At 43.4% G+C, this 25,262-nt stretch overlaps 1 protein-coding gene across 3 annotated transcripts in view; it reads right to left on the bottom strand.

Moving 5' to 3' along the window:
- Nucleotides 1–25,262, bottom strand: part of KANSL3 (KAT8 regulatory NSL complex subunit 3) — a 43,469-nt gene that overhangs the window by 11,706 nt on the left and 6,501 nt on the right. For 2 of the 3 annotated variants that reach the window (XR_003524548.1, XM_027621170.1), the window contains exons 4-18: nt 18,416–18,506; nt 18,088–18,273; nt 10,731–10,862; nt 10,370–10,486; nt 10,018–10,119; nt 9,838–9,909; nt 8,626–8,700; nt 8,290–8,447; nt 5,755–5,818; nt 5,109–5,309; nt 4,739–4,895; nt 3,118–3,195; nt 1,515–1,706; nt 624–708; nt 95–222 (exon numbers count right to left, since the gene is read on the bottom strand). Coding sequence is in view for 2 of the 3 variants with exons in the window: in XM_027621170.1 (XP_027476971.1) it covers nt 95–222; nt 624–708; nt 1,515–1,706; nt 3,118–3,195; nt 4,739–4,895; nt 5,109–5,309; nt 5,755–5,818; nt 8,290–8,447; nt 8,626–8,700; nt 9,838–9,909; nt 10,018–10,119; nt 10,370–10,486; nt 10,731–10,862; nt 18,088–18,273; nt 18,416–18,506 (1,838 nt within the window). In the remaining variant the exon portion in view is untranslated. The remainder of the gene's footprint in view (nt 1–94; nt 223–623; nt 709–1,514; nt 1,707–3,117; nt 3,196–4,738; nt 4,896–5,108; nt 5,310–5,754; nt 5,819–8,289; nt 8,448–8,625; nt 8,701–9,837; nt 9,910–10,017; nt 10,120–10,369; nt 10,487–10,730; nt 10,863–18,087; nt 18,274–18,415; nt 18,507–25,262) is intronic. The other variant, XM_027621171.1, reaches the window with a different exon arrangement.

A 25,262-nucleotide genomic window follows, 5' to 3' on the forward strand; every position in this document is an offset into this window, starting at 1 on the left:
CCCTCCAGATTCAGCTGCTTTCCCAGGACCACCCTCCAGCAGCAGCCCAAAAGAGACTTTGCTGGGAGGCAGGGAATGCTGGGCTACCAGATACCTGGGAGAGAGCTGCCAGGAGAGGTGGCCACCAGACGGCTCTGAAGTGTGTGCAAGGCACTGGGTGTGGTGCTGCTGGACACTGAGGAGGCTGGGCTGGCTGAGACGCCCCCTTCAGAAGCACTTGACCTGGAGACAAAGACAGGAGCTCTATTATCCAAGGTCAGAGGGCAGCAGACCCTGGCAACACAGGGAGGGTCCACAGAGGGGCCCAGCAATGCTTCCAGCAGTGGACACTAGAACCTAGAATTTCTTTGTCCTATCTTCTGAATCTGGCCTCTAGTCCTTCTGAAAGTCAGGCCTAAAGGAAAGACTTCAAACCTTGAAGCAAGAGCTATGAGATGCTTTGCAAACTAAGTAAAAAAGAACTCGGAGTTGACCCAAAAAAAGACAAAGATCCCACTCAGAAAGTCGTCATATTCCCAAAACCGACAAAATACTCTACCAGCTTTCCAAAGTGCTAAATGGACCAGAGAAAAGGTGAAGAGAAAGAAAGAAACAGAACCAGAAAGGCCAAGAAATAGACTCACTTGGTAGTGGTGAGAAGCCCTGTGAGCTCCTTGGCCCCTGCTGAAGCCTGCCCCAGTGTCATGGTGATGGGCTTCCCTCCCGCAGCTGCAAAACAGAAAACCCCAAGGCCACTGGTCAGTCCTGCCTGGCCCCTACTTTTCCGGGTTTCACAGCCCAGGCTGAAAGCAAAATATTATGGACAAAGACTGGAAGAAGAAAAACAAAGAGTAAGTATAGTAGAGTAGAGAGTTATTTTTTTCTTCTATTTTTTAAACTTTCTGGAATATTTTACTTTTTTTTAAATTTTATTTTTAAGTAGTCTTTATATCCAACGTGAGGCTCACACTCACAATCCTGAGATCAAGAATCATACTCTACTAACTGAGCCAGCCAGGCATCCCTGGAATATTTTCTTATCTTTAATTGAAACTGATAAAGAACAAAATATAATGATGCTTTTTTTTTAAGGGATTTTTTTTTTTAAGATTTTATTTATTTATTTGAGAGAGAGAATAAGAGAGAGAGAGAGCATGATAGGGGGTTGGGTCAGAGGGAGAAGCAGACTCCCTGCTGAGCAGGGAGCCCGATGCGGGACTCGATCCCGGGACTCCAGGATCATGACCTGAGCCGAAAGGCAGTCGCTTAACCAACTGAACCACCCAGGCGCCCTATAATGATGCTTTGAGTGACCCCACAGCTCCCTCTGATCCTCGTTCTGCTTCCCTGATCCTAGTTCAGATCAGGTCACTGCCCACTTTTGCCCCATGTGCTACCGTGTGTGTCCCCCTTGCTCCAGGCACACCTTGCATTAAAGTGGAGGCTGAGCTGTACAGCAAGTAGTCACCAAGAAAGCAATGTTAAGTGGTCTGAGAGAGCTCATTTTTTATTTAAACAGGCCAAGAAAAACTCACCTTCTGGAGCTCCTCCTTGGGAAGGAGGACAAGGCCCTCCAGCTGGGTCCCCTTGGGAGATAAGGGAGACCTTAATCTTCGGTCGCTTGGAGGTCTTACTGCCAGGAAGAGGACTGGAGGGATGGTGGCGCTTCAGCTGGACCCTAAGATCCTCTTTCTCTGCCTCTTCCGTTTGTTCTGATGAAATGGGAACTAAGAGATGGAGCTAAAATAAGGTCTTCCATAATCCAAAAAAGCCCTAGAGACACTGACAGCAGCAGCACGGGCATGACTGTGTGTCACACACAAAGTCACACTTCAAAGGAAACTGCCAATGCTTCAGTCCCATCTCACTCAGGTCCCACCTGTGGCAGAAGGCCACCCTGCCCGCTCAGAAGATGGGTCCATCCCCAGCCCTTACCCTGTTCTGGAGTTAGAAGGAAGGGGGCTCTGAGTCGGTGGGAACAAAAAGAAAGAAGACACCCTGAACCTTCCTAGCAAAGGCCAACCAAAAAACAGAGGACTCACTACTATGCATCTAAGCAATGCTTCCTGGACTCAGTGTCTTAATTTTCCTGTTTCAGGCCCACCCCCGTATCACACGGCTGGGGAACAGTAAACATTCCACAAAGAAGCAGTAAAGGAGCATACTACCCACTCCTCTCTAAAGGGGAGAATTTCACAAGGCTCTCAGAGTCCTCCTCTGTCCTAAGAGACCAAGGGTGACGGCCAAATGAAGGCAACAAAAAGGATTATTGCCAGGAATCGAGTCTGGCTTTGAGTAGCTACTAGGCAGGGGAGCATTTTAGCCAAGACAACTTTACTGCTCCTGCCCAAAAGCAACAGGGCAACAGTGGCCCATGTCATAACTAGTCCCCAGGTCATCTGTGCTAGTACAGAGAAAGGCCAACTGTTCACACATGGGATTCCCTCCTCCGCTGAACCAAACAGACTCGTCCTGCAGATGGCCAAGCTTCTTGGACTCTGAAGTTATCCTTCAAGCTTTCTCAGAGATTCCCTTCTCTTTAAAACCAGAAGCCCACCCTAGGCCCTCTTCTTAGCATAGGCAATCAGGGGTAGAATGGAGAGGAAAGCAGCAGTCATATGAGGAAGGCAGGCAGGAATGGGGGTCCTGGCCTGGGCCACAGGGCATAACCAGCTGGAAGGCTCACTTAGGGGATAAATGCATTGACTAAAATCAGAATAGGAAGGAAGGTGAAAGAGAAAGGAGCCACAGGTTTTATGCTGACAGTGGCTGGTGTGCTTGTAGCGGCCAGGATGGAAGCAGGAAACCAGAGGCAGGGAGAAAAACACACAAGGAAACTGAGGTTCACAGGCAATGGGACACAGGCACACGCAGCAGAAGCAGAGCCAAGAACCACAAGAGACCAAAAAGGAAAAACCATGAGACGCAAACAGAAAGTATGGAGAAAAAGCAAGTACTATGGAGGAGTAAGCAAAAGGAGTCAGCCAAGAAAGGAATCAGAAGAAAGAAAAAGGAAGAGAGAAAAGAACAGGAGGAAACCAGAGACAAATGAGAGGCAGGACTGGGAAGAAAACAAGGGAGAAGTGGAGAGAAGCAGAGAGCAGAGCGTGAGAAGGTGAGAGGAAGAGCAATACTCACCAAAGAGACAGGAGGAGGTGCCGGGAGGAAGAGCTTTCCTCACCAGCATATTTTGTTTCAGAAAAGCAGCAAACTGTGCTGGAATGAATCAGAAAATTACAGAATCACAGCCAGCCAGAGAAAGGAGAAAAGGAGAGGGAGTAAGAAAGATATGAAAATGTTCTAGAAAATGGTCAACAAGGGCTTTTTTCAGATTTACTGCATGGGTTTGAAACCTGACTCCTAGCAGCTCCATGGAATCATCTCTAAACTGAAAATAATAAATGCACCTGCCTCATGGGGCCATTGCCAAGATTCAGTGAGCAACAGCAAGTCAAGTGCTACGAAAACGGCATGGCACGTAGTCAGGGCTCCATAAAAGTTATCTATGACTATCCCCTCCTGCCTTATGAGCCCTGCCAAAGCCAGGGCGCTATGGCCGCTGCTCGGCGCCATGGTATTCTGGGCCCCATTTCAAACCCAGATCACCAATCAGCCTTCCAGAACTCCTCAGATTCTCAACCTCGTATCCCCTCCAGAAGCACAGCCGACCACTGGCTCTCTCTCCATCAAAAGCCTAAGCGAACACCACCCACCCAGAACTTGGCTCATGCCACCACGTAAGAAGTCAGGTCACAGACCATCCACGTGGACCCTAGGGGGCCTGGCCTTTTTTTTTTTTTTTTTTTGTCTTTTTGCGTTCACTGATCCACTCAAACGTGCTCCTTGTTAGCACCACTCTTAAGGGCACCCTCATAAGAGGCCTGGATTGAAGTCCTGACCCTTTGGCTCCACTAAAAGAAGCACAGGGGAAGTGAGCAGATCAGCCTATGTCATCTCTGCGTCTCTCTACTTGACAATCAACTCTGGTGCTGCCTCCTCCCAGGTACCCGAGGCTTCAGATGATACATGTTCCTGGATATCTCATCAAACACAATGCCCAAGAGGCTTTACCTTGGGGCTGCCCAACTGGATCAAAGTGGGGGAAAGGGGAAAAGCCACCGTTTCTTTTCTCTTTGCCCAAAACACTGTCCCTTTTCTACAGCTTCAGTAGCACTCACTGTTCTCTAGACTCTAATCTCAACCATACAAACATTTCCCAGCCTAATCTAAAGCCTATCTGCAGAAACCCCGAGAAACTTCCCTGAACATCCCAGTGTGGGAATCTTAACTCTTTAAGGGCAAAACAAAGAAAGGGCATGATACCAGCTGCACTGCCCTGGAATCTCAGGAATAAAGCTAATCACCCTGTCCACATGGTCTGAAGAGCGCCCTGACCGCACGAGTGGCTGGGCAGGGCCTAGAACAGAGCAAGTAGCTTCCCCAGTTGGGAGTCAGAAAAAATTTTGAGGCAAATACACACGTAGTCAGCTCACAAAGCCTAACTTCCCCAGAACACCAAAGCAAAGCTATAATTAGTGGAACTATACAGCTCCACTAACGCACAGACCTTCTGTGATGTCTTACCCTTGAAAACAATCCTTGGTATTCATTCCAACCTAATTTTGTCAGTACAGAAATGTGGGAAAGGGTACCTCTCACATGCCCCTGGAAAAAGCTGCAGATGCCAATACTTTTCAAATGCCACATGACATCACTCCAGAAGATAAACCAAGAGGCCACTGGGCCAAGAAGCCTCTACCTTGGGCTTGTTTGTGGGTCAGCACAGCTTCTGGGCGCTGCACATGTCTCTTCAGGAGCTGAGAGCTCGCGATCTGACTGGACTTCTGGGCAGAGGTCACTGTAGTCACTTTGGTCTTGGGACTGGAGGTGGGGCTGCTAGACACACTGGAAAGATCCTGAGTAGGGTGAGAAGGATAAGAGCTGAGCCAGCTGTTTGGATCTGACCACCAATTATCATGTCCCCTTGGAATTCCCGGCCCAGAAATTCTCCTCCTAGGAACTCAAAGGTCTACAGCACTGGCAAGACAAACAAGCACCCCCAGGAAGTGAAGGAACCAACTCCACAGTCCTACTTCCCCAGCAAAGTGCTCCCTCCCTTCCCGCGTTACCTCCGAGCCTGAGGGTGAGGCAGGCAGCTTGGCAGCTGGTGAGGCAGGCCGACTGCCCCGCTCGGGCACCTCAAAGGCCAGGTCTCTTCGGGCTGCATCCCGAGGCTTCTTCTTCTTCTCAGCATCCTGATCCCGAGGCTCAGAGCCCATGTGCCCCTCAGCACGAGTGAGCACTCCAGTCAGAAAGTCCACGATCTCATCCTAGTGTGAAGAGGGGCCCGGGCCACTGAGTCCTCAGTCTAGGGAACAGGAACCTCCCCAAAAGGCTCAACTCCATTCAATTAACACCAGCTCTGGCATTGGGCGTGCTGGTCCCTCTCCATGCACACCGAGCCAGGCACAAACCCCAGCCTCAGCCAAAGACCAGCAGGAGCCTACTCCCCGATGCCTCTGTGGGCTGGCACTCTGGGGTGGTCGTGCCCCCCCCCACTCCTCCAATAAACCCCTTCCCCCCTGATGCTCCATAGACATTTCTACTTCTTCCCCTCTGTCTTTCCCCTTTTCTTTATGATTTAGTTCTACGAGAGGCTCCACTGGATACTCCCTCACACTTCAGAGCTAAAGACACTGCTGCCAACAAGATCAAGCCTAAAAGGTTATAGAAAGGCAAGCCTCGCTGAGAAAAACACATAAAGCTACGGTGTACCTGAATACATCTGTCCACCATGCTCTGAGTCAGCCCCTCTGATTTCTTCTTTGCTTTGCTTATTCTAAGAGACAGAGAGGAGGAAATGTTTACTTTAAACATTCCATGGCATAATATGGATTTCTCTTCTGTGTTGGCTATTTTCTGGGCCCAGGAAGGAGGACTACATTAGCCCTCAGGCAGGTATCACCACCTCTCTGATCATCATGTTCCGTATTCTGCAAAATGGGGAATCATAACACCTCGCTCATGGACTTGGGGGTATTACAAAAATCGTATGTAGAGAACGAGAGAACATATGAAAATTGCCTAGGACTGTACACTCCCAAAGTCCTATACCTATGGCTTCCCAGATAAACTCTTGACTTCTAAGACCTCAACCTCTAGAAGTCCCCCAAAAAAGGCCCAAACCCTGAGATTACTGGACGCTGTAGAAATGAGATTAGAAGAGGAAAGATGGTTGCAGGTTACTTCTAAAAGGATAAGAGAAGGGGTGCCTGGGTGGCTCAGTCATTAAGTGTCTGCCTTCGGCTCAGGTCATGATCCCAGACTCCTGGGATCGAGCCCCGCATCAGGCTCCCTGCTCGGCAGGAAGCTTGCTTCTCCCTCTCTCCCACTCCCTCTGCTTGTGTTCTTTCTCTCACTGTCTCTCTCTCTCTAATAAACAAATAAAATCTTAAAAAATAAATAAATAAATAAAAGGATAAGAGAAAATGGCCACAGGGATGCCTGGGTGGCTCAGTCGGTTAAGCATCTGCCTTTGGCTCAGGTCATGATCCCAGGGTCCTGGGATAGAGTTCCTCATCGCTTCTCCTTCTACCTGCTCTGCCTGCCGCTCCCCCTGCTTGTGCTCTCTCTGACAAATAAGCAAAATCATTAAAAAAGGAAAAAAAAGAAGAAAATGGGCACAGATGGCTACACTCCCTTCTTTGGAAGCTAGTTTTAAAACCTCTGGCTTCTGGTTGAGGATCTCAGCAGAGAGGAAAAACAGGGTCCCAAGTGACAGGGTGGAGAACAACATTCTATGCTTCCAAATTCTGAGACCCCAATTTACTGGCTGTTGGCCTCTGACCTTGTGTAGCACCCTCACCTGTAAGATGAGGACAGCAAGTCCCAGAAGTTAAGCAGTTTACCCAAGTTTCTTAGCAAAGCAACCAAGACTAAATTGAGGTCTTCCGATTTGCAGGCCAACACTCAAGCACCCTGCAAACATGTCTCATAAGCAGCCTCACAACATAACTCCCAACTAAAGTGTTCCCATCTCTCCTGTTCCCTCACTGCCACTCAACACACACACATATCCACACACACACACACACGCTACCCTCCTATAGATAAGAATGTCTGAATAACCAACAAAAACAATGTATTTACAAGAAAATATTGCCTTAAGCACCAAAGCATTAGATTCTAGACCCACGAGAAACAGCCAAATGACAAAGACCAGAAGGACCTCTCTAAAACAGCCCTCAGTAAGAAACTTACAAGACAGGTGGGAGCAGGTACTTGCTTTAAGCTCACTAGCTAAAGCACACAAATGAAATTAATCTCTGAAATTGAACATATAAAAAAAGGAAGCCCAACAAATGACACACCTCTTTTTCAGTACAATTTCATGAAAGCATTTTTAAAGGCCCTACAAGCAGCCAGTCTTTAAGGGACCAGTGGCCATCTCAATGCCCTAAGTGCCCCTTCCAAACTCCAGCTATTTTTACTCCAAAATATATAAAAGGATGTTTAATACAAATAAAATCTATGTTCATGTACATCCTCAGTAAGGAACAAAATATAAAGAAATGCCTACCCCATTGAAAGCACCAAGACTGCATTCACCGAGTCTCAAAGTATCTCCTTCCCACTGGGTAACTACTAATCACAAAGGCAAATAGAGTAACTTGACAGTGGAGAAACCTGGAAGATGCCACCTTCACATGATCAAGGTTAACATCACCAGTGATAAGACACATCAACATCACGTATCCCCAGGAAGGATGCGCTGAGGGCTTATCATCTCTGGCATTCCTGCCAAAAATTCATATGCTCCACCTAATCACAAAAAATGTCAAAAACCTAAATTGAGGGACGGCCTACAAAATAACCGGCCAGAAGTCTTCAAAATGTCAAGGTCGTGGAAGACTAAGGAATAGTATCAAACTCAAGGAGACTGAGGAGACAAGGCAACTAATAACCACATGCAATCCTGGATCGGACGCCGGACAGGAAAAGGACACTGGTGAGCCAACTGACAACATCTGCATCTGCAGATGAGATAATACCATCATAAAATACTTCCTCATTTTGATAATTACACTCTGGTTATTTAAGATGTTAACATTTAGGAAATCTGAGTTAAGGGTATGTAAGAATTTTTTTGTACCATTTTTGCAACTTTTTATAAATCTGAATTAGTTTAAAATGTAAAATGGCTCCCCCCTTCATGGAAGCAGATTTAGTCTGTAGTTACATCACCACCTCACTGGCATCTCTCCAACACTGCAACATAGCTCTCTCACAGCTCTGGGGGAAGCCACATACCTGAGATTATCGTCAGCTCCCCCAACCACCACCAAGCTGTTCTCAGCCCGAATCTTCTCCCGGAAATCTTCCATGGCTTCGGGATGACACTGCAAGGAATTCTGCCCAATGACAAAGAGGACTGGAGTCTTCATATCCAAGAGGGGATCATCCACATCCTAAAACATGTACAGGTTTTATAATCACCCAGTTCCTGTTCACTGAGCACTGACCTGTCAAGTCCGCTGACGGGAGTCAGCTGGGAACTGCAGTCGCTAAGTGCCAGTTTGGGTGATGCACGTACCCCCTTATTCTCACCAGCCAGTGACCCAGCAATCAGCTGCACCCCATGCTTACCCCTCTGGGACCATCCACGGTAAGTAAAGGAAACCCAAGGCAGACAACTGCAGTGACGTACTCCATCACTGACACCTGGAAATAATAAAATAGTTTGTCTCAAGGTCAATGGACTTTACTGCAGCTACACCCTACCCAGAGTCGAGAGGTGGTCCAGATCTACCAGCCAGTCCCATCTCTTCCTCCCCAGTCCTAATCCCCAGGAGTACCAGCCATAGTGGCAGCAGTAAGATCACAAGACACAAGATCCCAGGACACAAGATGGAGCCCTGCAAGAACTGCAGCAGAGGGCTGAACCGCAGGATGGGAAGCTCAATGCTTCCATCCTATTGATTTCCTAGACTTGAGTCCTCCTATTCACTTTTTCCTCCACTAATACAGCAAATGCAATCAGGAGGACACAAATGTTGCTCTTCTTCCTTAAGCAAAGAAAATCTCTCCCTTTTGAATCCAATGGTTAGCTCCCAGACACTCCAAATTTGTTAGAGCAGCTGCTGACTGAATTCTCTCATTCCCAGGACCAGGGAGTGTGGGGAGACTGCCTCCTTCCTCTAGTGGCCCTAGATGTCATACTTGACCAGACCACATGAAGCAGCAAGGACTCCACTTATCTGACCCACTTGAGAACTGGGGCTTTGGACAGGTCAGGGACTCTTATACAAACTAATGTACGTACAAATGTATGTAAAATAATAAAGAAAAAATTCCTTGATGTCTTAGAAAGGGACAGAATACTAACACAACATCAAATTCCAAAGCTGCTAAAATTTATGCCTGCTTTTTTAAGGTGGGAGAATAGTACTTATGTTTGGGGGTGGGGGAAGAATTTTTTTCAGAGATACATGCTGAAATACATATATATATATATATATAACATAAATGATATTTGGGATTTTCTTCAAAATAATTGGAGGAGAAAGTGGGCAGGGGTAAGATAAAAAAAGTCTGGCCATGAGTTAATCACTGGTAAAGCTGGGTGAGAGGCCCACAGGATTTATTATAGGTCTGTTCGCCCTTTAAGTTTCTGTTTAAAATTTCCACAATAAAGTTAAAAAATAAAGTTAGTCTTCTACACTTTAAAATGCATATATGTATGCAGATCATCTAGCACAGTGTCTAGAACATAAAAAAGGACTCAATGGTAGCAATCAGCAGTAAAAGCATCAGTATTCTATCCCAAGACAGCCTCCAAGTGAGATGGGAATTACTTACGTGACAGGCCACCAGAGCTCCTGTATTCCAGCCAATCAAGATAATGGGTTTGTGGGGGAAATGGCTGTGAATCTTTGTGGGAAGAGAAAGAAGATAGTAAGACAGGAGGCCACAGCCGGGTGCAAAACAAGCCCAGCATGCTGGGTGTGCCACAATGACCTGAAACAAGGGCACTCTCACCTCCAGCACTTTGCTTCTCACTGCCCCAATCATATGCTCAAGACACTGCAGAACTCCTACCCCACTACCATTGTTCAGCAGATGGGTGGCTACAGGGATGACCTAAAGGAAAGAAAGTGGCAGCCATGCCAGCAGAGATTAAGTTTCAAATCTTCTCTCAATTCTGCTTAACCTACCCTAAATCCCTTCAACCTTGGATAAGCACCATTCCAATTAAAAACAAAAAGAGTGGGGGTGGGGGATGCTCATCACTTAAGTCCATCTATTTTGTCTCCCTACCACATTCTGTGTGCTCAGTCTTCCAAGACTCTATTTCGACCCAGGAGACAGTTCCTCTTATTCCCACACATACCTTGCCTAAGCAGGAGAGCTGAGACTGCCAGAAGCGGTGGCGGCGTGAGGTGGGGAACACGGAGCTAGAAGGCCCGGAGGAGGCAATGAGAATGAGAGGAGAGCCAGGGAGCTTGCTCTAAGGAGAAAGAACCCCAACAGAGAACCAGTGAGGGTGAGGTGTTACTCCACAAAATCTCAAGTACCCCAATACCTTTCTTACCCCAACCAATGCCAATTTCCTTATGAAACTCTGCTAAGCACTACACACAACCAGTTATTAATGAAAAGTTAAGTCATTTATTATCTTCTTGCTAAGGTTCTGAGACTGGATTCTAAAAATTTTGTGGGTCATAGTTAAGTCCTGAGCTGCTCTGACTTACTGGTTTGTTATGAGAAAGTACCCCCACAGCAGGATCCCAGGGCCTCTTCAGCAGGAGGGACAAGGCCTCAGCTCCTGCAGCCCCAGTCTTCGTGTTAGATGACACAAGCATCCGGTCAATCAAAGTAGGGATCTAGAAGTAAAAGCAAAAATGTTTCCAGTGCGAAGCAGACCTGCCCACTAGCAGGAATCAGGTGGGAAGTAAGAGCGTGATTAAGCAAATTATCCACAAAACTAGATATTAAGGGTTAATTTAAAATATTTCAAAGAATTTGTAATAAGGAAATAACTTTGCTAAATTTAGTTAAAGAAAAAATAGAAAACATAAAAAATTACCTCTACTCAGAAAAAGTGCTATTAGAACATATGCCAAAATATTAATAGTTATCTTTATGGAATTATGGACAGCTTTTTCCTATTTATTTTTTTTTTAAGATTTTATTTAATTATGACAGAGAGAGACAGAGCAAGAGAGGGAACAGCAGGCTCCCCGCTGAGCAGGAAGTCCGATGAGGGGCTCCGAAGGCAGATGCTTAACGACTGAGCCACCCAGGCACCCCCAGTTTTTTCCTTTTTAGATTTCTGTATTTCCTAAACTTCCTCAATGAACATCAGTTGACTTTATAAATTTAAAAAAAAAAAAAAAATCTGCATTTTCTTCTAGAGTATTGCCTTCAAGCTTTGGCATGTTAAAGAAATCGTTACTGTGCCCAAAATAATATATCCTATGTATTGTGTATATTGTGATTTATACCATATCCTATTTTTCACTATTCACCAGAAAATGTGACCTCACAGATGTTTAAGTATAGGTTTCTGACATGCTGATGCTTACGCTGAGAATAAATATCTCTGTGAAAAAAAAAAAAGGAAGAAATATCGCTGTGAATTCCACGTTACGCACAAAAGGTCAAAGTGACGTAGGGGAAAGGAAAGATTTTTGAATGTTAAAGGTACTCTTCAGAAAAAACAAAAACAGGGCACCTGGGTGGCTCAGTTGGTTAAGCGTCTGCCTTCGGCTCAAGTCGTGATCCCAGGAGGGAGACTGCTTCTCCCTCTACCCCACCCTCCTGTTTGTGATTTCTCTCTCTCTCGGATAAATAAATAAAAATCTTTAAAACAAAAACATTCTGAAAAACCAGAGAATGAAAAGTACTATGGTGATGCAGGTTGTGAAAAGTCAGCCCACAGCTAACACCATACCCAACAGTGAAAAGCTAAGAGCTTTTACTCTAAGATCAGGAACAAGATAAGGATGCCCAATCTCTTACCACTTCTATTCAACATTGTATTACTATTAGTCCTAGCTAGAGCAATGAGACAAGAAAAATAAAAAGAATGCAGATTAGAAAGGAAGAAGTAAAACTAACACTATTTGCAAATGACATATTCTATATAGAAAACCCTAAAGACTCCACCAAAAAGCTGTTAGAACTAATAAACAAGGGGTGCCCGGGTAGCTCAGATGGTTGAGCGTCTGCCTTCGGCTCAGGTCATGATCTCAGGGTCCTGGGATCGAGCCCCACATCAGGCTCCTGGCTCAGTGGGGAGTCGGCTTCTCCCTCTCCCTCTGCCTCTCCCCCTGGTCATGCTCTCTCTTTATCTTTCTGTCTCAAATGAATAAATAAAATATTTTAAAAATAATAAAAAAATAAAATAAAATAAAATGTCCAAACTACCCAAAGCAATCTGCAGACTCAATGCAATAGCTATCAAAATTTCAATAGCATTTTTCACAGAAATAGAACAACCCTAAAATTTGTATGGAACCACAAAAAAACCCCAAATATCCAAAGCAATCACGAGAAAGAACAAAGCTGGAGGCATCACGATGCTCCCTGATTTCAAGCTGTATTACCAACCTCAGGTAAGCAAAAGAGTATGACTGGGGCATAAAAACAGATACATAGATCAACAAAATATAACAGAAAGCCCAGAAATAAAATCACAAATATATGGCATCCACGGTTAATTAACTTACAATAGAGGAGCCAAGAATATACAATGGGGAAATAAATAGTATTGGGAAAACTAAACAGCCACATGCAAAAGAATGAAACTGGACCACTACCTCATACACAAAAATTAACTCAAAATGGGGTGCGTGGATGGCTCAGATGGTTAAGCATCTGCCTTCGGCTCAGGTCATGATCTCCAGGTCCTGGGATGGAGCCCCACGGGCTCCCAGCTCAGCAGGGAGTCTGTTTCTCTCTCTCCCTCTGCCTCTCCCCCTGCTTGTGCGCTCTCTTGTCTCTCTCTCTCTTAAATGAATAAAATCTTAAAAAAAAAATAACTCAAAATGGATCAAAAATGTCAACCTAAGACCTGAAACCATAAAATTCCTGTAAGAAAACACAGGTATTGGGGCGCCTGGGCGGCTCAGTCGTTAAGCGTCTGCCTTCGGCTCAGGTCATGATCCCAGGGTCCTGGGATCGAGCCCCGCATCGGGCTCCCTGCTCTGTGGGAAGCCTGCTTCTCCCTCTCCCACTCCCCCTGCTTGTGTTCCCTCTCTCGCTGTGTCTCTCTCTGTCAAATAAATAAATAAAATCTTTAAAAAAAAAAAGAAAACACAGGCATTAAGCTCCTTGACATCTGTCTTGGTGTTAAGTTTTTGAATCTGACACCAAAAGCAAAGGCAATAAAAGCAGAAGTAAACTATTGGGACTACATCAAACTAAAAAGCTTCTGCAAAGCAAAGGCAACCATAACAAAATGAAAAAGCAACCTACTGAACAGAAGATATCTAAAATGATATATCCAATAAGGGGTTATAAATAACTCTTACAACTCAATAGCAAAAAATAATCCAATTAAAGTGTAGAAGATCTGGGGGTGCGTGGGTGGCTCAGTCATTAAGCATCTGCCTTTGGCTCAGGTCATGATCCCAGGGTCCTGGGATCAAGCCCTGCATTGGGCTCCCTGCTCAGCGGGAAGCCTGCTTCTCCCTCTCCCCCTGCTTGTGTTCCCTCTCTCACTGTCTCTCTGTCAAATAAATAAATAAATAAATAAAAAGTTGCTAAGAGTAGATCTTAAAAGTTCTCATCACAAGAAAAAAAATTTTATAACTACGTACAGTGACACACATTAGCTAGACTTACTGTGGTGATCATTTCACAATATATACAAATATCAAGTCATGTTGTACAGCTGAAACTAATAAAATGCTATACGTCACAAAGTTCAAAGATAACACAAGTAAGCTGCACCAGGCAATGACAAGCACAGACAGTATTACTAATTTAAAAAAAATCAAGACTAAAAAGATTTTTGCCTGAGAAATTAGGGGAAATATATCATGAGACCGTCTCAGTTTAATTCAGGAAACAAATGTTGATGCCACAGCTGCAGTTACAAGGCACCAGGCTTGTACTGCAAAAGAACTTAATCTACTAGGGGTAAGGAAGACAAACACAAATAACAAAAGAGGCTATTTATAACTGCCAGAAAAAAAAAACAGAAACCCCACACTGCTGATTCAAACCATCCGACAGAGGAGGAGGAAGTCGAGGCAATTTTCATCTGAAGACGCAGCATGTGAAGTGAGATGTGTTCTGCAGAATTCCAACAGAACATGGGAAAAATGCTTTCCAATCAGTGACACCAGACAGAAGCAAGACTTTGTAGGGCTTATTCTAGATAGAGATGGCCTGAAGTCAGGGATTCAAGTATGGAAGTAGGGAGGACATAAGGACAGTTAACAAAGGCAAAGGATCTTCACTACAAACTGGCCACTTTTTTTGTAACCTATTTGGTAACTACAAGCCACTCAACACCTTGAGGCAGAGGATCTAATCCGAATTAGACTTTAAAAGCTTTTATCTGGCAATAGATTACAACTCTGAAACAATAAAGCCTTGAAACTCACCTTCTGTCAATATAGACTACTTAGAATAATTAATCAGTAACCTATGCTTGGAGCTAGGCAGACCAAGCCTAGCTGGTCTTTCCAACACTGCATCATTCTCAACAGAAAATTAAGACACTAGGGTGTATACCTTCTCTGCTCTCTTCAAAATGGCTCTCTTCACTAATGCTGAAAGTAGCTGGGCAAAGAGCATGATCCCATTCACCTGCATTTCCATCCAACAGGTGCATTAAAAGAAGGTAAAAGACCTTTACTTTAAAGACTGTAAGACAGGGGCGCCTGAGTGGCTCAGTCGTTAAGCGTCTGCCTTCAGCTCAGGTCATGGTCCCAGGGTCCTGGGATCGAGCCCCGCATCGGGCTCCCTGCTCAGCAGGAAGCCTGCTTCCCTTTCTCCCACTCCCCCGCTTGTGTTCCTGCTCTTGCTAACTCTCTCTCTCTGTCAAATAAATAAATAAAATCTTAAAAAAAAAAATAAATAAAGACTGTAAGACATTAATGAAAGAAATTGAAGATGACACAAAGAAATGGATATTCCAGGGGCGCCTGGGTGGCTCAGTTGTTAGGCATCTGCCTTTGGCTTGGGTCATGACGCCACGGTCCGGTCCTGGGATCGAGCCCCGCGTCAGGCTACCTGCTCAGCAGGAGGCCTGCTTTTCCCTCTCCCACTCCCCCTGCTTGTGTTCCCGCTCTTGCTGTGTCTCTCTCTGTCAAATAAATAAATAAAATCTTAAAAAAACAAAAACAAAAACGGATATGCCACGCTTATGGATTAGAAAAATTAAATTTGTTAAAATGTCCATAATACCAACAAAAGCAATCTACAGATTCAATGCAAACCCTATCAAAATTACAATACCAATTTTTAGAGGGCGCCTGGGTGGCTCAGTTGGTTAAGCCACTGCCTTCGGCTCAGGTCATGATCCTGGAGTCCCAGGATCGAGTCCCACATCGGGCTCCCTGCTGAGCGGGGAGTCTGCTTCTCCCTCTGACCCTCTTCCCTCTCGTGCTGTCTCTCATTCTCTCTCTCTCAAATAAATAAATAAAATCTTTAAAAAAAAAACTACCAATTTTTAGAGAACTAAAACAAATAATCCTAAAATTTGTATGGAACCACAAAAGACCCCAAATAGCCAAAGCAATCTTGAGAAAGAACAAAAAAGCTGGAGGTATCACAATCCCAGACTTACTACAGTATATCCCAGATATACTACAAAGCTACAGTGATCCAAACAGTATGGCACTAACACAAAAACAGACACATTGATCAATGGAACAGAATAGAGAATCCAGAAATAAACCCACACTTATATGGTCAAATAATCTATGACAGAGGAAGCAAGAATATACAATGGGGAAAAGACAGTCTCTTTAAATAAATGGTGTTGGGAAGGGACGCCTGGGTGGCTCAGTTGGTTAAGCGGCTGCCTTCAGCTCAGGTCATGATCCCAGAGTCCTGGGATCGAGTCCCGCATCGGGCTCCTTGCTCAGCAGAGAGCCTGCTTCTCCCTCCCCCTCCAGCCTGCCTGCCTGCCGCTCCCCCGCTTGTGCTCTCTCTATCTCCCTCTCTCTGTGTCAAATAAAAAAAAATGTTAAAAATAAATAAATAAATAAATAAATAATGGTGTTGGGAAAATTGGACAGCTACATGCAAAAGAATAAACTGGACCACTTTCTTATACCATACACAAAAATAAACTCAAAATGGATTAAAGACCTAAATGTGAGATCTGAAACCAGAAAACTCCTAAAAGGAAACAGAGGCAGTAACCTCCTCGACAATGGCCTCAGGCAACGTATTTATGATCTGTCCCCTCAGGCAAGGGAACAAAAGCAAAAATAAACTATTGGGACTACACCAAAATAAAAAAGCTTTTGCACAGCAAAGGAAACCATCAACCTCCTGAATGGGAGAAGATATTTGCAAATGATATATCTGATAAGAAGGTAATATCCAAAATATATAAAGAACTTATGCCACTCAACACCGAAAACATAATAATCCAATTAAAAATTGGGCAGAGGACCTGAATAGACACTTTTCCAAAGAGGGCATACAGATGGCCAACAGACACATGAAAAAAGGCTCAACATCACTAACCATCAGGGAAATGCAAATCAAAACCACAAGGAGTTACCACCTTATACCAGTCAGAATGGTTAAAATCAAAAAGACAAGAAATAACAAATGCGGGAAGGGTATGGAGATAAGGGAACTCTTGTGCACACTTGGTGGGAATGTAATGCAACCACTGGGGAAAACAGTATGGTGGTTCCTCAAAAAATTAAAAATAGATTACCATACGATCCAGTAATTCACTCCTGGGCATTTATCCAAAAAAAAAGAAAGAAAGAAAGAAAGAAAACACTAATTTGAAAAGATATATGCACCCTATGTTCACTGCAGCATTATTTATAATAGCCAAGATATGGAAGTAACCAAGTGTCCATCCATAGGTGAATGGATAAAGATGATGTGGTATATATACACAATAGAATATTACTCAGCCATAAAAAAGAGATCCCACCATTTGCAACAAAATAGACGGACCTAGAGGATATTATGCTAAGTGAATAAAATCAGAGAAAGACAAATACTGTATGATTCCACCTATATGTGGAATCTAAAAACTAAAACAAATGAACAAATTAAAAAACAGAAATAGACTCATATTAATTCAGAGAACAAACTGCTGGTTGCCAGAGGAAAGAGGGTTAGGGGGATGGGTGAAATAAGTAAAGGGGATTAAGAGAGATAAACATCTAATTATAAAATAAATAAGTCACAGAGATGAAAAGCACAGCATAGGGAACAGTCAATAATATTGCAATAACATTCTATGGTGACAGATGGTGACTACACTTATTGGGGTGAGCACTAAGTAATGTATAGAATTATCAAATCACTATGTTGTACACCTGAAAGTAATGTAACACTGTATCTCAACTATACTTAAAAATTAAAAATAAATTCAAAAAGTTTTAGAGAGAAACAATCAAAGTATTCATTGTGAACCTGACAGTCTAAGAGAACAAGAGTCTGTCAGTAGAGGAACCACTGCTGAGAGCATAGTCTAGAATGGACAGCACTCTGGAAATCTCCCTACTCTGCAGCCCCGCACTCCAAACACCCAAGTCTGCCTCTTGCCTCCTCAACACACCTCCCTGGTAAACCCTTCGTCTCCCCCATGATAATTCAATTCTTTTCTCACCTCACCTCAGAGGTGACTCAAACCACAAGCTGCAGGGCTAGAGAGGCTAAAAGTACATTTTGGTTTTCAGGCCTCACATTTCATCCTGGAGACAGCAGGGCTAAAGACGTTTATACCAGACAAAACGTGAAATGATACCATGTCTCCTACTTTTAATAGCAAACCTGCTCGCTTCAGTCATGTCCTCCAGGCTGACCAGGCAGTGACCTTGCCCAACCCCACTTGCTGAACCCACAGCAGAGGCTGGCCAACCCAGGACAGGGCAGACGCCAGTCAAGCCTTACCTTCCCTTTCAGTGTCTGCAAAGCATCCAGATAGGCGGCCAGCATGGGCAGACTCAAGGTCTCCACCAGGGTGGTATGCAGCCACTGGATCAGCTTGGTGTCCCAGCTCACACTTGCCAGAGCCTGCCGCACTCTCCTCGCACACTTGTCCACAGCAACACGGCGCAGCACTGGCTCATTGCAAGCCTAGAAGATGCAGGTGAAGTGGTAACACATGAGGGCCACCTTGTTAACAACTGGGGCAGGCAGGAGAGGGACTGACAAGTTAGTCAGCCAGTAAGGCTGAACTAGGAAGAGAACACCAACGGGCCAATTTCTAGAGTCTTACCCCTTCATTGGCCAAGCGGGCAAGCCGGTCAGACTGCAGGGCTTTGAGGATCTTGTTAAATAGCTTGTTCTGGGCCATTGTCCAGCCAGTCCTATAAGAGAAACTCCGAGGAATTAAAGTCAAACGCTGGGGGCACTCCTCATGCATGTACACTGTACAAAGATTATGCCATGTTTTTTGTCCACACTATGAAATAATGTAACTCAAAGCAGCTTAAAGACCACAGAGCTAAAGCACAAGACCTAGATTCTAGTCCCAATCCTGCCCATAAGTCATCTCAGCCTACACTTGTATTAATATATACAAGTCAAAACCAGTTATGAATGAAGTTTTTTTCAGTGCTAGCAAAGCTAATTATTTATCTAGAGGCTAAAATAACCCACTAATAAATAAAAGCATGGCACCATTGCACAGATATATTTGAATTTCACATGTTTAATATTTCACACAAAAAGACAGGATGAACAAGTATTTCAGTATACTAAAACCTCAGACTAAGATAAGAGACCTATTTAAATTACCTTTAGGAACATAACAAATGAAGCTTTTCCCTAATAGTGCATCCCACACCATCTCTTTCCCTTTTCCATGTACATTTTTTATATTTTTCTGTATACTACACAATTAGCAAGTTTACTTTTGAATGGTCTGTTCCATATAAGTTAACACTACACCAACCCCGCATGACACTGGTATACACACTTCTACTCTGATTAAGGAAGGCTTAGTGTGTCCTCCAACTCAGCAGTAAACTCCTGCAATTAGAAACTAGTCCTACTGCTCTTGTTCCCATCTCATCACACCCAGCACAGTGGCGAGGAGCTTATTTAAGTTCCCCCTCAGCCCACTCCTGGCAATCTTAATGACTCTGATACTCGAACTCTGGCCAGTAACCTTCCTAAAGAGACTAAGAGAAAGGTAACAGAAGATGCCCAATTAGTATTTATCAACTCTCCCTGCCACACACACACACACACAAAAACTGGTAATTAAGTTACCTTTAAAAAAACAACTTAAGTGGATGCCAGACTCAAATGAGAACCTGGAATGAGATCATAGTAGTATTTCAATCAGTAGGGTCAAAGTAAATAGGGCTGAGACAACTACTAGCCAATTGGAAAAAGAAAATCTGGACCCCTACACATCACTCTTTATACCAAAATAAATTCTAAGTAGAAAAGCTAAATATTAAAAAATAAAGTCACTAAATAGGAAAAAGTGGTGGGTATGTGTGTATAATGTATGAAAAAGACCTTTCTAGGGGCACCTGGGTGGCTCAGTCGTTAAGCGTCTGCCTTCGGCTCAGGTCATGGTCCCAGGGTCCTGGGATCGAGCCCCGCACTGGGCTCCCTGCTCTGAGGGAAGCCTGCTTCTCCCTCTCCCACTCCCCCTGCTTGTGTTCCCTCTCTCGCTGTGTCTCTCTCTGTCAAATAAATAAAATCTTTGAATAAGACCTTTCTAAATATGACCTAAGACCTAGAAGCCATAAAAGAAAGATAAATATTAACGATATCAAGATAAAACTTCAGGGCGCCTGGGTGGCTTAGTCGTTAAGCGTCTGCCTTCGGCTCAGGTCATGATCCCAGGGTCCTGGGATCCAGTTCCGCATCAGGCTCCTTGCTCAGCAGGAGACCTGCTTCTCCCTCTCCCACTCCCCCTGCTTATGTTCCTGCTCTCGCTGTGTCTCTCTCTGTCAAATAAATAAATAAAATCTTTAAAAAAAAAAAAAAAGATAAAACTTCAAACTTCTATAAAGAAAAAAACTAAACTATCATAAAGTCAAAACACAATGGAAAAGTAACTGTCATTTCATTAAAATAGAAAAACCCTCCAGGAAATTAGTGACAAAATGATAAAATACTCAAAACAAAAACAATGGGCAAAGAACATGAAAAGGCAGGTCACACACAAAAAAGTAATCAACTCCCTCCAAAATCACACATACAAATGAAAACCATAAAATATTATTTTTCACCTATCAAATGGGTGAAAATTACGAAATTTAGTAATACTCTTTGTTGTAAGAGTGTAAGAAAATAGGTCTCTCCATACTTTGCTGATAGAAATATAAATTAGTACAACCTTTTGGAAAGTCATTGTGGAAAATCAATTATGGAGGGAAAAAAATCAATCAAAAAACCTAAGTCAAATCATGTCACTCTGCTCAAAGGCCTTTAGTGGCCCCATTTCAATCAGTTAAAACCAGCCACCTCCTTGCAGTAGGCTATCTGGACCCCACTGCCTCCAACCTCATCATCCATGACTGCCCTGACTTACTGGGCTTCACCACACTGCCCCATCCCACCTGACACACACACCCTCCATGCTCCCACATCGCAGACTGGGCCCTGGTCATCTATTCCTTCTACCTCAAACAACGGCTCCCTCTCCAATCTCCTCCAGGTCATTGCTCAAATGTTACCTTCTACTGAGCCTTCCCCTGACTCACCCTTATTTAAAACTACCAATACCCAGATTCCATATCCCCTTCCAGCCATACCACCTCATGCTCTACCCATTTTACTTCTGTTTAGTGTGTCTCCCTCTGCTAGAATGTAAAGGGCAACACGGCAGGGATTTTTGTTGGTTTTGTTTAAGTATAATATCCCCAGCATGTAAAACAGTGTCTGACACACAAGAGTCACTTGAACGTCTGCTGAATAAATAAATGGATGAACTGTATGCATACTACATTCCAAGTCCTGTAAATAGCTGAGTGCAGACACCAACCCCTACACTCCCTACCACACTAAGCACTGAGCAGGAGAGGAACGCTACATGATTCAGGCTCAACTGTAAACTGAGTGGGTGGGCATACCTGGGTGGGCAAACTGAGGGAAGGTGCTTGAAACAGCTTCAACAATCTCAATTTCTCTTACTTTATAACAGACTAGTATCTTTTCCATCATATACCACCAGCAAGATACCCTATTTTCTACAGGTCATCTAAGAATACTAGTAACGAGGCCTAATAAATATGCAGATGGAGGACAAATTACCCTTTGTTATTCATTTTCTACACGATCCTACTGCCCTTAGAGTACCCTCTAGAAAGGGAGAAAATAACAGGCCTTCATTTCCTCTGTAAAATAAAATCTCCAGTTTTACGACTGACTACAGTTTTACACACACACACACACACACACACACACACACACACACAGTCCAAGAGAACACTAACTAGGAGCGAGGACTCTAACCAGCTCTGCAATAAAGAGATGGCTGTGTGTCCTCAGGCTCCTTGACTATAAAATATATGTGGACCTCTTGGTCTCCAAGGTTGCTTCTAGCAACCATAATCTCAGCTATGCTGACTGATGGAAGCACAAGTTGTAAGAGAACAGCTGAAGTCCACGATGGAGAATTCAGAAGCACCCTCTATCTTCAGTAGCTATTCTTGCTACAGCTGAATCCCTTAACCTCCCAAGCCTCCCACCCTTCATAACCCCCTTATGGGGTACTAAAAGCAGTCTTGGGTCTTGTGGAATTGTCCTTTTTCTTTTCCCCTAGTTCTCTTGGCTTAATTCCTGCTACTTCATTAGGATCCAGTCAGTTTTTGTTGTGGTTTGATATTTCAGAGATTTTTGACGTAGGAGGTGGGGAGAGGCTTCAACTCAACAGTGGAACTCAGGATATCTCGGGATCAGGAAGGCTTGTGGGAAAGCAGCTCCAGCTCACTGGTTCACGATCTCATTTTCCTCCACATTATTTAAATGCACAGCACATTCACATGAGTAGTCGCTTTCTCATGTATAGCAATTCTCAGGTGGACTTGGAAATACAGTATTTCCATATCAACACACCTCTTTGTTTTTAATGGCTGGTTCCACCCTACTGGTGGGCATTTAGGTTGTGTCTCTTTTATTGCTATTATAAACGGTTGCAGTGACCACCCTTCCTTTCCCCACAAATACACACTACACACATCTGTCTACATCTTTATATAGGCATGTAAGTATCTCTGTAAGATAAATTTCAAGTGGAAATGAAAAATCAAAGGCTATCTGTGTCAAAAATTTCAAATTTCCAGTTGTGTGAAAATAGTATGTATAAAAAAACTGCAACACCTCTAAAGTGGTATTATACTGTGGCTTCACCCCAGGCAACATTGCTCACTTTTAATCAAACAGGTTAAGCAGCGAATACAATTCCTTCATGTTCAACAATCTCTTGTGCTTTCTCAAAGTCTATCGATCATGTTGCAAACTTTAATTCCAAGGACAGAGAATGAGGTATAATTTATTTACAAGGCACCAACAGCAGTTCCAAAATTATCCTGTTATTATATAACCGGATGTTTTCTCTATTTGTTTTTCTTACTCTATATTTATTCTGAAACCCAAAATGATGGAAGCAAGAAAAATGATGTGAACAAAATGGGAGGGGGCTAGAAAGCTACTTAGAAATTACTACCATACACCAATACACCAAGGACAGCTGAGATTAAATTGAAAAACCACAATGTTGAGAGTCTAAAATCCCAGAAAAAGTTCTTAGGATTGTTGCTGGATATATAACAAAGTGATTCCAAGAACTGAAACGTGTTCTCTATATTTTGTCAGCTTCGTGGGAGGCTGGAAAATTAAGTGGGCAGGAAAAAAAAAATGATCTAACCCAAGATTAAGATAAAGAGCATGCAAAAGATATAATTAAGGAAAATTTTAAAAACAGGAGACAGAATTTTAAATACAAGTCTAAACAGTCAAATAGCTGATGGGAACTGTGGTGAGTCAATGTGCTCCCCCAACCTAAACCAATTCAATTTTCATGAGTGCAGAAGTGCCTTTTCTTCATTTCTTAAATGAGATCAGATAATCTCGTATTCCCCATGCTTTGATAGAACCTGACTGATGTCTGACCTCTGGCTCATCTTATCCAAAGCAGCCAAAGTCACACTGGTCCCAGAAAAGCCTGATGTTTTCAAAGGTAATATTCTTTCTCTGATACTGTTTTAAGGGAGACTAATTCAACATTAAAATGTCTAAAGGATTTTTTTTTAACCAGAAGTCAAACAGGGAGAGACAAAGAACATCAGAGGGACTGAATAGGCCACACTTATTTTTTTCCAGATTATAAAAATTCTTTGCTTAAACCCTAAGAGAAAGGAAGAAAGGAAGAGGAAAGAGAAGGAGAGGGAGGGAGGGGGGAGAGGGAAAAATAACTCAAAGATCTTAGACTCAAAATTTCAAATATCCAACCTAAGATTAATACACAGACAGGCACATACAATATTGAGAGATATAATTAGAGCAAATTTTTAAATGCAGAACAATTTTCCTTTGGCTAAATTCAGAAGTTCTGAATTTTAAGATAAGACAAGCTGCTTAAGGACATTAGATTCTTTTACTGAAATGTTGGAAATGTCCTAAAATCCATTTGACCATGCTGAGAAATATCATGTGCCAGGAGTATTTTGTTAAATCTCTTTCAAAAGCTGTGTATCTAATTAAACTTGGCGTTTGATAAAACATCTGGGGGGGGGAAAAAAGCCAGTCCAACCTCCTCAGGACGACAGTGCTATACAGCAAATGTAAATCATTTTCAAAGGCTCTACAAGCCACAAGACTTTGACATGCAGACACAAGAGCATGATCTAGACCAGAGGTCAGCAAACTTATTCTTTAATAGACTATATAGTAAATATTTCAGTTTGTGGGCCACATGGCCTGGGTCACAAGGATTCAACTCTGTGGGTATGGTGCAAAAGAAGACAAGGACAATACCTAAATAACATGCATGGCTGTGTTCCAATGAAACTACATTTATGGACACTGAAATCTGATTTCATGTGTCTTTTGACTTTTTTTCAACCACTTAAAAATGTAAAAACCATTCTCAGCTCATGGACCAAACAAAAACAAGCAATGGGTGAAATCTGGCACATGGGCCATAGTTTGCCAACCCCTGATCTAGGCAATTAAATCAGGCAGAGAGGGATATTTAAATTGTTTCACAAAATCTCAGGCATTACTAGAGAAAGTCAGAGTCGGTTGGGGGTAGGAGGGGGCCTTCATTATCTATCCCAAGAAAGCTATCTAAAGGCAGTTTCTACTGAAATAATTCAAGAGGGGGAAATAGGGCTCTAACAAAGAAAATTAAGTTTCTGACTCTACTGATAGATCAGTAAGCTCTGAGGAAAAACAGATTTCTAGGGCACTGTCCTATATAGCCCATGAGTTCTTGATATGGGAAACTGTAATTTTACAGGATTTTATACAGGAAGAAAAGAAGCAGCAATTTAACAATCAAGTCAAGGGAAAGAACGGCAACAAGATGATTATAATCAGAGCACAAGGAACTAACTGCAAGCTCTACACAGGCTACACATCCAGAATTCGGGGACAAGGTCATAAAATGGTGACCTCTGAAATTGAAGCCAGTAAGTATCATCAAATAATGAAATTAGCTGTGTGCAAAAGTGACCTACCTGAAAAGATGGTTTGTAAGCCTGTTGCTAATGAGAGGACTCCTCCAAAATCTCATCAGACACTAAAAAACAAATAATCTGAGATAAACTGAGCGCTAATTAATCATATCAATCTGTGGCAATGTCATAACAGAAGGATGGAGGTCCACATGGAGAAAGACAAGCCAAAGATAAGATTCTGTCAGTGTTTCTCTGCAGGACAGGGCAGGTGATGGTGTTCCCTGGCCTACTCTGTGGGCCCATCTTGCTTTGAGGAAAGATGGGTGCCTCCAGCCGCCTTGTTGAAGGAGGGGGCCTCCAGGACAGACTGTCCACTCACCACCCACTTCTGGAACGTAATAGCTTCCCAAACTCTCCTACCGAGAAATGATGCTCTGGCCAGGCCACACCAGTGTCTCATCTGCCTTACAGGTTATTTCT

This window comes from Zalophus californianus, chromosome 8 (assembly GCF_009762305.2).
Source record: "Zalophus californianus isolate mZalCal1 chromosome 8, mZalCal1.pri.v2, whole genome shotgun sequence".
Lineage (NCBI taxonomy): Eukaryota > Metazoa > Chordata > Mammalia > Carnivora > Otariidae > Zalophus > Zalophus californianus.